The sequence below is a fragment of the Camelus dromedarius genome, chromosome 4 (assembly GCF_036321535.1).
Source record: "Camelus dromedarius isolate mCamDro1 chromosome 4, mCamDro1.pat, whole genome shotgun sequence".
NCBI classification, from domain to species: Eukaryota; Metazoa; Chordata; class Mammalia; order Artiodactyla; family Camelidae; genus Camelus; species Camelus dromedarius.
The window spans coordinates 92,867,781-92,884,205 of NC_087439.1; the positions used below are offsets into that span (position 1 = coordinate 92,867,781).

The 16,425-nt window shown below is 46.1% G+C and overlaps 1 protein-coding gene across 1 annotated transcript in view; it reads left to right on the forward strand.

Annotated features, from left to right (window-relative positions):
* The window catches only part of TRPM8 (transient receptor potential cation channel subfamily M member 8), a 76,016-nt gene that overhangs the window by 1,586 nt on the left and 58,005 nt on the right, over window positions 1-16,425 (forward strand). Inside the window, exons 2-8 of the mRNA XM_064485278.1 lie at window positions 1,866-1,939; window positions 4,907-5,063; window positions 5,694-5,871; window positions 8,378-8,550; window positions 10,365-10,539; window positions 11,366-11,433; window positions 13,353-13,550. Coding sequence (XP_064341348.1) covers window positions 1,866-1,939; window positions 4,907-5,063; window positions 5,694-5,871; window positions 8,378-8,550; window positions 10,365-10,539; window positions 11,366-11,433; window positions 13,353-13,550 — 1,023 coding nt within the window. The remainder of the gene's footprint in view (window positions 1-1,865; window positions 1,940-4,906; window positions 5,064-5,693; window positions 5,872-8,377; window positions 8,551-10,364; window positions 10,540-11,365; window positions 11,434-13,352; window positions 13,551-16,425) is intronic.

The following is a 16,425-nucleotide window of genomic DNA, read 5'->3' on the forward strand; positions in this document are numbered from 1 at the left end:
AATAGCTTTTATTTATTTATTTATTGGTTTATATCAAATTTTTAAAAAATTGTAGTATAGTCAGTTTATAATGTTGTGTCAGTTTCTGGTGTACAGCACAGTGCTTCAGTCAGACATATATACATGCACATATTCTTTTTCATAATTTTTTTCATTATAGGTTACTATAAAATGCTGAGCCTAGTTCCCTGTGCTGTACAGAAGAAATTTCTTGTTTATCTATTTTATACATAGTAGTCAGTATCTGCAGATCTCAAACTCCCAATTTATCCTTTCCCACCCCCTTTCCCCCTGGTAACTAAAATGAACAGTCCTGTACCCACCACCAGCACTGCAGGAGTCCCCGCGTGCCCTCCGTGTCAAAGGGGACCACTCTCCTGAATTTTGTGTTCCCCATTCCTTACTTTTATTTGTAAGTTTATGATTTGAATATATGTCCATAAACAATATGTGGTTCAATTTGTCTGTTTGGATATATGCAGAATTACACAGGAAGTATTCTGTGAATTCCTGCTTTGCTCACCATCCTGTGTTGGTGATCCCTCCACAGTGGGCGGCCTCAGTGGTTGTTGACTGACTTGCTGACACACTGCACCCCATCACGTGCATGTTTTTCCAGCCTAACAGGAGTGAACATTTGGATTTGGGGTTTTGCTTTTAGGAGCAGGGCCACCCTGAACCTTCTTAGATGTGTGAGCCGGGCCCCCTGAAGAGCGTTCTTTGGGTTAAGGCTGGTGGGTGACAGCAAGCACCTCTCCCTTGCCAGGACTGGGTTTAAGACACAGGACTTATGGGGAAAATTCGTTCAAAAGGCCAGTAAGAGGGGGCACGTGGTCCCCATTCTCTGATGTCTCAGGACATCAGAAGGTGGGTGCCAGCCCCACCTCCAAGGGGCAAGACAGCCACCTAAAGCTGCCCGCCCAGTGCCAGGTGTCTGAGCTTGCAGGTCATTCACGGGACACAGGGGACTGTTTCTAGGGGCGTAACTACTGGCAGTGGTGGTCTGTTTCCCAGAGGGGTTGGGCCAATCTCCTTACCGCCCCGAGCGGCATTTGGTGTCAATGCCGCTTTAACTTTTCCAGCCTAGTGGGTGTGTAATGGGATGTCCTCGTGATTTCACTTCCCATTTGCCTCATTACTGATGAGGCTGAGCTTCTTTCCATGTATTTATGGGCTATTCGTGTGCCCTCTTTTATTCAATGCCTGCTCCTATCTTCTGCCATTTCCCCACTGGGTTGTCTGTCTTATTCTTAATGATTTATAGACCTTTACATGTTCTGTTTACCAACCTTATGATGCTTCATATAGGTTGCAAATATCTTCCCCCTCTTTGAGGACTGTAGATATTTTTGAAGTTTTTTTCAATGATTCCCAAATAGTTTGCTTCTGCCAACTAAAGGGAAGCTTGTGGTTTTGTCAGAATTAGGTCCCGGATACGCCCATGGGGGGACAGATGTGATTCTCGAAGGAGTGCTTGGAATCCATCCTCTTTTGAAAAGCAAGCATAAGAAGAATGGGAATTTGCAATAATACATTATTGATGCAAAGCTATCAGCAAACGCTTACATTCCCCCAGCAGCCTTACAGTCGGAAAAACATACTTTGTATGTGTATAATGCCATTTGTTATAAGATGATGCCAAGTAACTTTTAGAAAAATTTGCATTTAGTTATAAAAATTTAAGTGTATGCCTCTTTTTACAAAGTCTGTGTGCTCTGAAAGCGTGAATGCATGCTGGATGCTGCGGGTAGGTGGCGAATTCTTAAAACCTTTGAAGTAGGTGTAGGTCACATTTATATTCATTAAAAGCGGCAGGGGGTGAGAACGTATTAGTGATGCATTATTCCAATGTTCTTTCTCCAAAGGACTTGGTGAATTTTATTCAAGCAAATTTTAAGAAACGGGAATGTGTCTTCTTTACCAAAGATTCCAAGGCCACGTAAGCAACAATTTTCCCTCCGTTTTTGTCACCATGTTCAAAAATAAAATTATTGATCGCCATGACAGCCAACAAACAAATGCTCACTAGTTCATTATTAAAGTTGTTTTCATCTTGCAATTCTCAGAAATGGCGTGTGAACAGGAAGGATTTGGCAAGCAGCTCGTCCCTAGAGAGGCCTCGTTTCATTTCGTATTTTTAGCTTTGGAGGTAGTTGGTAAAGACTCCAAAAGAGGTTGTCACTCTCTTCAGTATTTCCGCGCGCCCGGGAGCCCGTGGCAGCGTAGCTTCCTGTCTCATAGAGCTTGGCGGGTGGCACCCAGCCTGCGCACACGAGGCAGTTTGACTGGCTCCGCTGTCAGGTTCTTGACTGTGGTCCATCCCATCGAATCTGGATTTCATCTCCTCGGAGTCTCGTGTGTTTTGAAACACCAAGGCTGAGTCACAAAAGCCCTGGGGAGCAGCCCCCAGCCGCTCTGCCCGCGGGCAGTCCTCAGCGAGTGTTACCTGCTGGGCCAGTGAGTGAGAGGACTGACCACTGCTCTTTTCTGGAACGTGCCCCGCGTCAAATGAAGCGATTTTAGCTTTCCCTCCCTCCGGTCTCACCCCTCTCTGCCCCCGCCTCTTTTGCCTGCTGGGGATAGGAGACGGGCTGGCTATTAACTGATTGGATAGTTGCTGCTGTCGTTTATAGCACCGACTCTGTTGAACAGAGACTGTGAACAGACCAAGGAGGTGAGAACAAGAGCGGGCACGTTAGAATCAGCCTTGGATCCAGCCTTGGCCCGGCTGCCTGCTCGCTGCATGACCTCGAGCCAGTCACTCTCTTTCCTGAACCCAATCCTCTTATCCTAAAACTCTAGCGAAGTATACACCCCGAGTTGCCGTAAGAATTCAGGGGGTAAGATGTAAAATTCCCACCAGAGAGCCTCAGCACGTGGCTGGTTCTCAAAAAATGTGTTTCCTTACTTTGTACAGTTGGAAAATGAACATGGGAAAAGCTAAGAGAGCTCTGTTTTGTCTTTGGTATAAACTTAAGTCATTACGAGGCATCTTGACACAGTATAAACTCTGTGAATCCGCTACGCACTCCCCACGTGTCACTGAAAGATTCTGCTGTTGATCTGTTTGTTTGGTTAGCAGGAAACACAGTTTGGATTCATTCATTCATTTATTCAACAGATATTTACTGGCTAATGGCTGCGTCAGGCAGACTTTCTGCGCTTGATGCTTCATTCTACGAACACTGCGAGGTAGCTGTTAGTGCCCTGTGACTGACAAGGCGAAGTGAGGCCTGGAGGGGCTCAGGATTTTATCCAGGGTCACGTGACTGGCTGGAGCTCGATGAGTTGAACCCAGATTTTTGGTTCCTAGTTGTGCATTCTTTTTATTCCCAGCTCCCAACCCTTCTAAGAACGACACTGCCTTGGGACACCACAACCTTTTCAGCTTCCCAGTGAGTGGAGACAGGGCCATGTTCTTAGCAATTTCGCCCAAAGTCCTGGGCCCACGTTCATGGCTCTTACTGGCCTGGCCTGGGCCAGGCACTGGCTCTAATCCCTGGGACTGGGCGATGGGATACGTGACCGATCAGCCTTGAGTGCTGTGTCCACATGGACCTAGGGTGGAAAGGCATGATTCCTGAAAGGGAAACCAGGGCATTGCTCCTGGCAGAAGGAGAAACGGATGCAAGAAAAACCAGTCACTGCCCACTTGTGTCCAGTGAGCATTTGAAATGTGGCTAGCGCAACCAAGGAACTGAATTTTTAAATTAAATTAAATAGCTACCTGTGGCTAGTGGCTGCTATCTTGACAGTGTGGCGCTATAGGATTTGGACTTGTTTGGGGTAGAACTAGCCTCCTGATTCTCTCCTGTCCTCGCCATCTCTCCTTTCTGTCACTCCTATGCCTTTTCCATGTATCTGTGCTCCTAATGCCTTCCTGGCATTCTTCCTGGCCTCTTCACCATTTGTTAACCAAATCATGCAAATTGCTGCTTGGAGGGCTACCAACCCAAAGACCACCAAGATGGAGTCGGAGAAGTGTCTCAGTCACCGTCACCTGAGACACAGGCCTACCCTTGGAAGGGAAAAGGGCTTGAGTCGGTCGTCAGTTATAGCAAGGACAGGCAGAACAAGGACTTCCCTCCCCAGTCTTGCAATGGGCTTGGGTGGGTGTGGACAGATCCCAAAGGATAGTGGGATGATAACAGCTAAAAAGAGAGGGGAGGAAGCCAACTTGGACCCTAGTGGGGGTGACTCCGAGACCATCAGGAACAGTCTAAGCTCAGGAAGTGCCTCCAGGCTTTGTAAGAGAAAGGATTGAAGAAATTGTGATCAATTCTGGTGGACATTTTTCCTTGGCCAAACTGAGTGATGCCCCAGGAAACTGTCCCAAAAAGGAGACAAGATTGCTGCTGGAGGAATGATTTTGGATACAGGTTCTTGCTCAATTTTTATAACTCTAGAAAATATTGAACGTTTTGACATGTAGTTTGAGTACAGACAATTTCCTTACTCTAGTAATTAAGACTTTCAGTTACAAGGAACCCAAATTAGCTTAACCTAAACGGGAAGTGGGGGGACAATTTACACTAAGGAAACAGAAATGCCATGCAGACACTAAGAGAGAGAAGTGGCTGGGAGTGTAGAATGGTCAGGACTGTTGCTGGAACACGTGGAGACTAAAGAAATCTTCTCTGTCTTTGTGCCCCCTGCTCCCTGCATCCAGCTTTCTTCTTTCTCAGAAGCGATACAGTTGTATCGCCTGGATGGTCCACATCACAGGGATACAACACTAAGACAGTTTTTAAACAACCGAGATGATGAAAATAGGCTGAAAATCAGATGTGACGGTGAAATCTCTTTGTGTTTATTTAAGCTGTGTGGTTTATTTTAAGAAATGTGATGAAATCTTTGGGTAAGTTTAATGAAATCTGTTCCTTCCTGTCAATATCATTCCGCTCAGGGAAAACGTGTGCAAGTGTGGCTATGCCCAGAGCCAGCACATTGAAGGCACCCAGATCAACCAAAGTGAGAAATGGAATTACAAAAAACACACCAAGGAATTTCCCACTGATGCCTTTGGGGACATTCAGTTTGAGACTCTGGGGAAGAAAGGGAAGGTAAGCCATAGTCTTCTGCTTTAACTGGCTAATCCAGGTGCGATTATGTGCAACAGCAAAACTCAATGGGTGATGACGGCTTGTCACCCAGGGTCCTTTCTCCAGCCTCATGTAACATCCATGTTGACCCTCACTGTCACAAAAGGCCCCACAGACGCTTTTGTGAATCGTGTGATTTACTTGGCATATGACATTCCTGAGAATCAATGTGGCCTTGAATAAGGTGACATTTCCCTCTACACACCCACACTGCAGGCTCTTATGCAGGATTTTACAAAGATGTTCAATGATCGTTAATGGTGTCTCCTTAAATCTTCCTGTGTCCTCCGTCCCAGGGACATAACCACCCAGAGGAAGCTGGGAGCTGAGCCTTGAATCCTCACATCCCTAAGCCCTGCGGCTGCCGCTGGAAAGTGACCCAGCTCCATTCACTCTGTCTCTTCCCAAGGCCTCTGCCCCAGGATGGGCCACCTTGCCTGGCTCCCTCTCCCCTCCCGGAGAAGCCGGTTTGCTGGGCTGAGCTCGATGCTCAGGCGAACACGTGCGAATCCTGACGCTTCCGCTCGGGAGCATTCCCCTGGAGGAATGATTTGGCGTCCAGGTTCTCACTCGATTTTTTATCCCCCACAGTATATCCGACTGTCCTGCGACACGGACGCAGAGACCCTCTACGAGCTGCTGACCCAGCACTGGCACCTGAAAACGCCCAACCTGGTCATTTCCGTGACCGGCGGCGCCAAGAACTTCGCCCTGAAGCCGCGCATGCGCAAGATCTTCAGCCGCCTGATCTACATCGCGCAGTCGAAAGGTGCGCGCGGCCCCGGGCGGCGCCGGGCGGTCCCTGCGGCGGCGGCGTTGGCGGCGGGGCCGTGCGCCGCGGGCTGCGCCACGCCGGCTGCGCAGCGTCCCCGCGGACCGAGTGCCGTTCCCCGTGCAGTTCCTGCGCGGAATCCAGAAGCTCTGGAACTGTGTGCTTCATCATTGTTTCAAAACAAGCTCCTCAAGTGGAGGGACAGACAGGGAGCCCTGGCAGATGGGGGGCTGGGGGAGGGGAGCGGTGAGGGTGGTTCCCACAGTAGCCCCCTTAGAATCAGCTTTAAGATGCTTCCTTGTGGGTAAATTTATGTTTCTTTTAATCTTATAAGATTTTCATTTCGTTATTTTTACATAGAAGCTTTTCCCAGAGTATTCCTGGCCAATCAGAAAAGCAAGTTTAACGTGTGCTCTTTGGTTTTGAGATCAGTGGTGTGCTTGGGAAATAGTGACAGTGCCTGGCAGGTTGTGAGCACCACGTAATTGTCTGATAGAGATCAAAACAAATCACCGTGGCTTTATTTGAAATAGTCAGCTAATTTTTTTCTTTTTAACTTTTTATTAGGAAAAATTTCAAACCTACGGAAAAGTTGGAAGAATAATACAATGAGTATCTGTACACCCTTCATTTAGATTCACCAGTTGTTAGCATTCTTCCATATTTGTCTTATCTCTCTCTGTAACTATCCAGATGTCATGATTAAAAAATCATTTGAGAGTAAATTTTAGGTATCATAATCCTTACCCTTCAGTATGTCAGCGTGCATCTCTGAAAAACAGGAATGTTCTGTCACATAACCCAGTACAACTTTCAAAACTGAGAAAGTTAACACTGACCGATTATGTTATCTGAGAGTCTACATTTTAATTTTGCTAATTATCTCAACAATGTTCTTCTCATTCAGCTTTTCATATCATAGAAAACCAAAAAGCTTTCTTTCATCTTGAACTGATCTGTATGTAGCCTTTCTCAGTCTTTCAGGGCTTTTTTGAAGAGGATAGGCGAGTTGTTTTTGCAGACTTCCTTCCATTTGAGTTTGACGGATGTTTCCTCAAGATTAGATTCCATTTATCAAAGCCTAACATTTATTGTATCAGTTTATCTAAGGCTAACATTTTAAAAACGTCTTAATTAAGAATATTAGTTGACAGAACTAAGGTAGCATGTCTTATTTTAGGTATGTTTTTCCTTAATGTCAAGAAGAAACTGTGTCCCCCTACCCCCCATTTATTCTTAATTTCCTGACCAACCAGAAGGGACCCCGGTAGGTAATTACTTTGTTATGAAGCCTAGCAACTCAGCTTCCTTACTACTAAATCTGTGTACACATCATTCATTCATTTAACACATACTTATTAAATGCCTACTGTGTGTAAGGAATTGTTTTAGGTGCTGGGGATATAATAGAGCGAAGCAGACAAAAATCCCTGAGCTGGGACATCTTAGATGAAGTGAGGGGCCAGAGCTGGGAGGTTAATGGTTAATTGTCTCATGTGTGCTGCGCTGGCCCCGTGGAGTGCTATTTTACTTCTGTCATTTCATCTGAAAGGGGGATGTTGACAGCTGAAATCTGTCCAGAGAAAGGGGCCTGGGTGTGGGGTCTGGGACTCACATTCTGTGAGAATTGGCCAAAGGGATTGGGTCTGAAACTTCTAGGGACTACATCACATTTGCCTTAAACCATTGGAAGGACTTTTATGTGGGAGATGGCTCAACTAGTTCCTTCTGGCAAAGACAGCAGTAAATCAGAGAGTGGAGACAAGTGAACAAAAGAACTTTCTAAGTTTGGGGGACAGGGCTGCCTCAGGACCCCTGAGGCTTCTGTTACCAGAGCTAGTCAAGAGAGGCTGGGGACCAAGCTTCCGGCTGGATTCCCATGTGGGTAGCATATTAGACTAAGGGCATTTCCAACTTTAGATTCTATTATTATGTGAAACAATATTTTCTAGGTATTTTACTTCAATTTTGAAAACAAAAAGGAAAATGTGCAAAATCCTTGACATGGTGAAAATCATCAGATATAAACTTTGAAATACCACTGTGCAAAATTGTGTAACTGTAAAGTTAAGTTGTAGGCATCAGGGTCATGCCAGGAAGACCACTCAGATCCCTGGAAGTGGGGGGAGTAGCGTGAGAGCAGAGCACTCCGCTTAGCATGGTGACACTGCCTAACTTGCTCAAAGATTCAAACCAGGCAATTATTATCCATAAAAAGAGGCTAGTTAAAGACACAGCCCTGCCCCACCTCCCAGAGAGTCTGAGGACGTGGATCTAGAGTGGAGTCTAGAATTTGTGGGTTTTTTTTTTTTAAACCAGCATCTCTTGGAAACGCTGAGATCCGTCCCTCCTTCCTTTCCATGTGGTCGTAGGTCAGGCCTGTTCCAAAGTGTGGCTGCAGTCCTGCTGGTGCTCACGGGGGGAGCTTCTTCAGGGGGCTGTGAGCACAGGACGGGAAGCTGACTCAGAGCCACGGGGCCTTGTGTTCCTCTCTTGTTGGCAGGCGCTTGGATTCTCACCGGAGGCACGCACTATGGCCTGATGAAGTATATCGGGGAGGTGGTGAGAGACAACACCATCAGCAGGAGTTCCGAGGAGAACGTCGTGGCCATCGGCATAGTGGCCTGGGGCATGGTCTCCAACAGGGACGCCCTCATCAGGAACTGTGATGTCGAGGTACCAGCCAGACGTGAGGAGGTCTGCGAGGTCACAGGGGTGAACGAGCATGGCACGGGGCTCTGGGATGGAGGCAGCTCGTAGGGGAGTCGGCCTTACAAGGAGCACCTTTGGAGCCTCAGGAATTAAAAACAAGGATGACATAATCAAAGAACTCCTGGAAAGGCGTTACCAATGGATGTGCTTTGTTCATTCGAAGTTGTTCCCAGGCAATTATGGTAGAGTCAGGTTCTTGATTCTTTATAACCATGACCTGAATCCACACCAAGAGGGCTCAAGCCCAGACCACGGTTGCCTTCTTGCTTGGCCACCCTCACAGGAATTGAAGTGACTTCTGTGGCCCTTGGTTAATTTGGCATTAAGAGGGCTGTGAGACGCCCCCTCCTCCAAGATTTCCTGTGAGCATGTTTAGAGCGTAATCAAATGTGTACTTCATGTTCAAAAGACAAGGTAGACGTATGAGGTTTTGTATCAAGTGTGAAATTTTGAAAACAGCATTTCTAGTGAGTTGAGGACCACATAACCAACTGGTCTTCTATACCCAGCAGCTTTGAGCCAGATGCTGAGAAATCCTGATTTAATCTACACCTTCTTCCATCTGGGATGCCTCAGAAATTTAGGCAGTGAATCTTCAGGATTTGGGAAATTACCATGGTTCTTATTTCTAAAAATTATCTGACTTCTGTGTCTGTAACCACTTTGGAGTTTGCGAGGGGCAGTGGGAAGTGGGAAGGTGTTTGCTGAGCCTCTCCCAGGAGGCGGCGGGTGGGCGGGGGGGGGGGAGGAGGGGCTCTGCGGGCAGGGAAGTCTGTGCGTCACCACCCCTCTCCTAGATGCACAGTCTTGAGCAAGGGCCCTTCTCTGAGTTTTTATTGCAATCTCCTTGTATTGCTACGGGATAAAATTGAGCAGAGTGCGTGGGAGCTTTTACTCTGCAGTTACCAGGATCCGAGGATGCTCAAGTCCCTTTATAAATGGCGGAGTACAATGAATGTGGTCAGGGCTTCTTATCCACGGGTTTTGTATTCCTCTTCTGTTAAATGCCTGGCTGCCTGTCTCGCAAATATGATCTCATCTGTCATATTCAGGACTCTCCTAATTGGAGCTCCTGACTGGGCAAGGGCCACTTAAGGAACTGTAACATTTGAATTTTACTTTTCATTCTACCTTTGTTCTGACTGTATAGGTGTTGTTAATAGAGTCAATAACCTTCCTCTCCCCACTGAGTTTTCAACTTAACCTGTGTTCTTGGAGATTGGGTTGAAGCACCTTCTAGGGCAACCCTGATACTTTAACAACTAAATGAGGGCCAGGAACTTCTTTCTTTATACGCCCAAAGAAGTTTTTATTTCTCTGGCATTAAGTGTTGGGACAAAGTATCCTATTCATTTTCTAATCCCTAGACCCTGGCCTAGGTCTTGTCATATGATACATCCCCAACAAATACGCGGATGTGTGTGTGTGTGTCTGGAAACACACATGCTTTCCTGAATGATATCCGTTCCAGTGAGTTTATCCAAAGGAGCACAGGGTGATGGAATAAAAACCAGATTGGGAATCTGATTCTCACATTGCCACCGGTCATTTATGTGACAGTAGGCAAGTGACCCAACCACGTCAAACCTTCATTTCTTCGTATTTAAAATGATGGCCTTCACTGTGAGATCTCTAAGACCCTTCTGCACTTAGGATTCTGGGAGGAGGCATCAGTGTAGTCGAACCCAAAGGGTTAGCCTTCATATGAACATATAAAAATGTCATCATGCATTTTGGCCAACAGATAAATCTAAGACAAGTTTCTCTGTGCTTTTCAGGGATATTTTTCAGCTCAGTACATCATGGATGACTTCAAGAGAGACCCTCTGTACATCCTGGACAACAATCACACCCATCTGCTGCTAGTGGACAGCGGCTGTCACGGGCATCCCACAGTTGAGGCAAAGCTCCGGAACCAGCTGGAGAAGTACATCTCCGAGCGCACTATTCAGGGTCGGTATTTAGGAGGTGGGATGTCCGACAAATGTCACTAACAAGAGGAGCAGCAGCACCAGCCGTGGCTCCTAATTATTGAGTGAAGCCTGGTGAACCCACCCAACTAGGTGTCCGTCTGCTAAGGAAGAGCTGCTGTTTCTTTTCTTTAATGCACTAGAAATGCTTCTGCCAAGGTTACGGTGATGTGTACCCTTCAACGTGTAGAACATTGACAAGGCCGCCTCGTCCCACCCTGGTTTGTCAGTGTAGCGACCTGCTGTCTGTTCTGCATGCAACATTTAAGGGCACATAAAATCCACTGTGGCAAATTTGTGCGGATAAAGCAATGCAATTAGCTAGGGTATAAATGATAAAAACCACCCACTAGCTTAACAGTGGATGGTTTGCTTCTTGAATACTGGCTACTTGTATATATTAGAACCACCAAAAACATTGGTTTCAAGGGGAGAATGCGGCAATTGAGTGCAACACATAGTTATGCAATTTTCCCACCCTCTCAAGAAAGTATAAGATTGTGCAATTGAGTGAAAGTGTAATTATTGTAAGGACTAACTTGAACCTGGCCTTCATATATATCAGCCAAAGTAAGTCATTGACAGACTTTAGCAAATTGCAGCATGACCTGTGTGATGCTGTTACTGGTTTAGGGAACAGAGATGCATCCATTGTGATGAGCTGGTAGGTAGTCAAGTCTGTGAGATCTGCAGCCATCAGACCACATCCTGGGCCCACGGGGCAGACACTGCTGGTCCCCCCACTTCTTTGAGGTAGGTGAGTATTTCTGATGAGCCCAAATTAAGTTTTAATGTTTTCTATCCTGCAGATTCCAACTACGGTGGCAAGATCCCCATTGTGTGTTTTGCCCAAGGAGGTGGGAAGGAGACTTTAAAAGTGAGTCTTGGTTTGGTTTTCTAGAAGATTGGTTAACAGACTTAGTCAACAAATTTGTGTTTTCAGGGCTTTTGATTACTTTCTTTTCTATAAGCAAGTAGGTAGCATTTTCCCACCACACAGTGTGTCCCTAACAGGCTTGGGTTGTTTCCTCAATTGAGAAGATTTAGGAAGAGACTTTGCAGCGACATGAGTAGCCTCTATACTTGATGTTGGCTTTGGCCAACAACCTGCCAAAGAGAAGTCTCAACATTAACTCACAAGACTTAAGGACCTTAACCAGCATGTGTGTTGGGAAACCTTGGCCACCCCATCTGTGTGGAGATGAGCTGCGATCATACACACCTAGGGTTACATGAAATTTCTGGCAGAGTTATTTAGAATTGTAATCTAACACTTCCCTTTGTTTATTTTCTGTAAGAATGATCTTTTCATTCATTCATTCATTCATTCCTTCATCAGTAGGTATTAACTGAACACCTGCTATGAGAGCTACTGCTGAGACCATTATTAAATAAAAATCTTAAGGGGAGGGTACAGCTCAGTGGTAGAATGTGTGCTTAGCAGGCACAAAGTCCTGGGTTTAATCCCCAGCACCTCCATTAAAAAAATAAACTTACAAGTAAAATAATGAACCCCTCTACAAAAAAACAAATAAACAAAAAACAACATAAATAAAAGTCTTTCAGGGAAAGATTTTTCAGAGAAAAATTAAAATAAATAATGTAATAAAATAAATAAATAAATAAAATCAAAAAAAATTTTTTTTCACTGTGAAACAGTACGGAGATGCTTGAAGAAGCAGTCACGTTAAAGAGGGAGAGAGGGGAAGAGAAAGTAACTGAAGGTGGTTACATTTCTTAGCGCTCTCTCAAATTTTAGATTTAGGATTAAGGTTCCCAGAGAGCTGCTGCAGTCCTGGGGCACTGCCTGTCCACAGCATTTCCCACCAAGTCTGCTCCGCCGTCTCACGGCTCGCAGACCTGGGGACAGGAGAGAGGAGGGGAGCAGGGAGAGACTGTCAGCTGAGCTCTTTACTCTTGGCATCCGTCAGCTGACCTGTTATCATCCCCACTCCCACCCCCGCACTGCCCTGACACCCACCTTCAGTGCAGGTAGTGAGGGGAGGGCGGACCCCAGCGTGGTCTGTGAGTGCCCTCTGACCCTGTGAGTGCCCTCTGCCCCCGCTGACGGAGGCGCCGCACCCTTCACGGGCGACATCCTCTCTCAGGGAGACATTTCACTCCGGGCTGAAGGAAGGGGCGTCGTCCTTTCTTCATACCCATCACTCACACCACTTTGTCTTGCTGTCAAGTGATCAAAATTCTTCCGACCTGATTCCCCTAGGCTGGTCAAGGGAGCACAAGTGTGGTAGGTGTTTATCCAGAAAGCAAATATATTTTTATTTTCTTTTAATGAAAGGGGTAAGGGAAAATATTTGAGGAGAGAAATATGCAAGACAACTTAACAAAAAAGTGTGGCTGCCACTGCAGAGATATTTTTATACCTTAAAGTATGAATATTATTAACCTCCATCAGATAAGTGATCAGTGACAACGTTGGGTACCGTCTTAAGAGCCGTCGTCAAATCTACAACGTCAATATTGGGATGAGCAATGTTGTATATGGGGGTATTTTACAGCACTTACTTATGGAAGCCTTGCCAGCCACACGTGTCTTTATTAGGGAATTTGGTATTAGCGCAGGGTGTCGTACATCTGGCTTGCATTTCTCATTCTTAAAGCGACTGCAGATATTTGCTTTGCTTCTGATTGAAATTAAACCCCCTAAAGGAAAAAAGTGCAGAGATGTGTCATTGTGATTTGTTAACCAGCTTGATTAGAACCTGGGTCCCGAGCTGGGTTCTATTCACCCTCCGTGTCTCTTCCATCTGGCCAACTCTGTCTCCTCTCCCCTAGGCCATCAATACCTCCATCAAAAGTAAAATTCCCTGCGTGGTGGTGGAAGGCTCGGGGCAGATCGCTGATGTGATCGCGAGCCTGGTGGAGATGGAGGACGCCCTGACGTCGTCCATCATCAAGGAGAAGCTGGTGCGCTTCTTACCCCGCACAGTGTCCCGGCTGCCGGAGGAGGAGACTGAGAGCTGGATCAGATGGGTGAGTGGTAGGGGAGCAGGTTCCCGGGAAGGGAGAGCGTCTTCAGTGCCCGGCCCTACTAGTGGCTGCGGGTGCTTTATGCTTTCTCAGTGACTTTGAATCTGCATTCTGGCCCAAACCAGATTTTTTCCTGGAATTGAAACTCCCATAATTTTTTTTTTTTGTGTGTGTGTGTGAAATAAAGTGCGATGTTTATTGTAGGCACCAAACAAGAAGTCCAGGCACTTACTGTTCAAAAGACCCAACTCCCTGATGGGTTTCGTGGAAACATTTTTAAAGGCGAGATGAAGGAGGGGAGGTGAAGGCTGCAGGATCAGCCCGTGCACAGTTCTCTGTTTGGTTGATGGTGAGGTCACAGAGCGGTGTCGCAGGGGTTAACACCGTCAGTCCTTAGGCTCCAGCCAGTCTGGAGGCTACGCTCATGTTCATCACGTAGTAGTTACGTCTTCCACTTGGTCAGGGTTTTAGCATCTGTGAAACACTCAGGAATGTGCATCAGACGCTGTTATCTATGTCCTTCAGGGGAGAACTAGGTTCTGGGACTGCCATCTGGCCGATTTACTGTTTAAATTGTTACCAGTTCTCCTGGCTCGGTTGTTATTTTTGTCACCACATGTTCACGTCCTTTCAATCGTTTACTCTTTTTTTTTTCCTTCCAGTTTTATTGAGCTATAATTGGCAGGCAGCTCTGTATAAGTTTAAGGTGTGCAGCATAATGATTTGACTTACGTAAATCATGAAATGATGACCACAGTAAGTTCAGTGAAAATCCATCATCTCATATAGACACAAAATTGAAGAAATAGAAAAAAAAGTTTTCCTTGTGTAATGAGAACGCTTCGGATTTACTCTCATAACACCTTTTATGTATAATGTACAGCAGTGTTAATCATATTATCATGTACATTACATCCCTGCTACTTACTTACCTTATACCTGGAACTATGGACCTTGTAGTCAAAAGGACTACCCTCATCCAACGCCCCGCTCCCATCCCCACCTCTGGTAACCACAAAGCTGATCTCTTTTTCTATATATTGTTTGTTTTTGAAGTTCAGTTGACCTACAACACTGTGTTAGTTCCTGGTGCACAACATAGTGATTTGATATTTCTACGTACATCTATATATTTTTTTTAAATTGAAGTATAGTCAGTTACAGTGTGTCCGTTTCTGGTGCGCAGCACAATGTCCCCATCATCGATCATTTGCTCTTGATCCAGGCTGTTTATGGCTCGGGGAGGCCTGGGACACTACGGCTTTTCTGCAAACAAGAGGCAGGCAGAGGACCTGGAGGCGGGGTGTGCGGTCCTGTCCTGGGAAGACCCCAGAGGGTCCCACTCGGTTACAATTCTCCATTTTTCTTTGATACTCCTCAGTCCTGATTGGAACGGGGTGACAGTCACTCTGGCTACTTCCTGCGGAACGAGGTGGAAGTCCGTTTTTCAAGATGAGAGGAGAGAAAGTCAGACTTCAAAGAATTCTTAAGTCCCAAGCTTAGCATCAGTATTTGGTATTATGAACGCATTACCCCTGTTTGATGAAGTTCACATAATTTGACTTGCCTACTCTCCATACCTCATAAAGGGAGGCACACGGGGCTAAAAGTCTAGTCTGTTTGCAAAGCTGAAAGTCCTTCTTACTCCGCGTCAACAAGCATGGAGCGTCTCTGTTTTGCGTGTCTCAGCAGTAGGGAGGAACAACTCCTGCCCACTGCGTTCCCCCTCCCCAGGTGTGTGGTTGACAGCGGATAGCAGAGCCCGAGTGCCCTGCAAGGAGCATGTCTCAGTAGAGAAGCAGGAAAGGACTGCTTGGGCAAGGCCACAGTCATCAGTTGGCCATGCTACTCCCCACCCTGAGTAACAGTGAGTGAAAGGGTGGTGAGTACCCAAAGGCTTAATTTTCATGGAGGGTTTCCTCTGTACGAAAATACACGGGTGAGGAAATTATGTAAAACCCAGAGCAACTGTACGTTTTCAATTTTCCACGAATTAAGACCTAAGCAGTTTGAGTCATTCCAGACATACCAAGGGGGCAGTCCCAAAGTGTAGATGTCAGCTGAAGACATTGTGTGTTGAGCAGTGTACTCCAGGTAACCTCCTGTGATGGATGGAAGGCATTCAGCCGTCAGTTCCAGGATGCTCATAGAGGAAGGAATGGACAACTCTTAGCTCACCCACCAAAGGGGGACCTAGGTTCGTTCTAGTAACTTTCTTCTTACTCCTCATGCAAGTTGGACTGTAGAGTCCAGACCAGGTCATGGCCAAGGGGCCGTGTCACCTTATGGGCACCCACAGCCTTTATGAAGGATTTTTATTTCTGCTTCAAAGAAACTGTTGCAGGAAATTCATCTGAAGTAGGCTAAACGTCAGACACATTCCACCTTCTGCAATTATTTTATCCTTTCTGGGGTTCATGTCTAATTCATATTCATATTTATCATAATTATAATTAGATCAATCAGAAGACATACGTCAATAGTAAAGATCAGTCTGGCATTTTAATTACGCACTTATATGGGCTTTTGCCGTTGGTGGAGCTTTCCCAAAGACCGAGCTCGGGTGGGATTATTAATTAATGAATGTATACAGGCAGTCACATATTAATTGAGCACCCTTCCAGGGTAATTGTAGGTGACCTCACTGATCACGTGGACAGCCAGCCCCCAAACCCGGCCTCGTATCTTCCAGTCCCCTTGGAGAGACCCAGTGGACTTCCCACTGGGACCACACCTCCTCCCCGCCCAGTGCCGTCTTACTCGTTCTGCTGCACCTGTTCCCCACCTTCTCGAACACTTGACCCTTTGCAGTCTCCCAGTCTCTCGGTCAACCTAGATGTCATTCACTCATTTCAAACCCATTCATTTATTCAGTTGC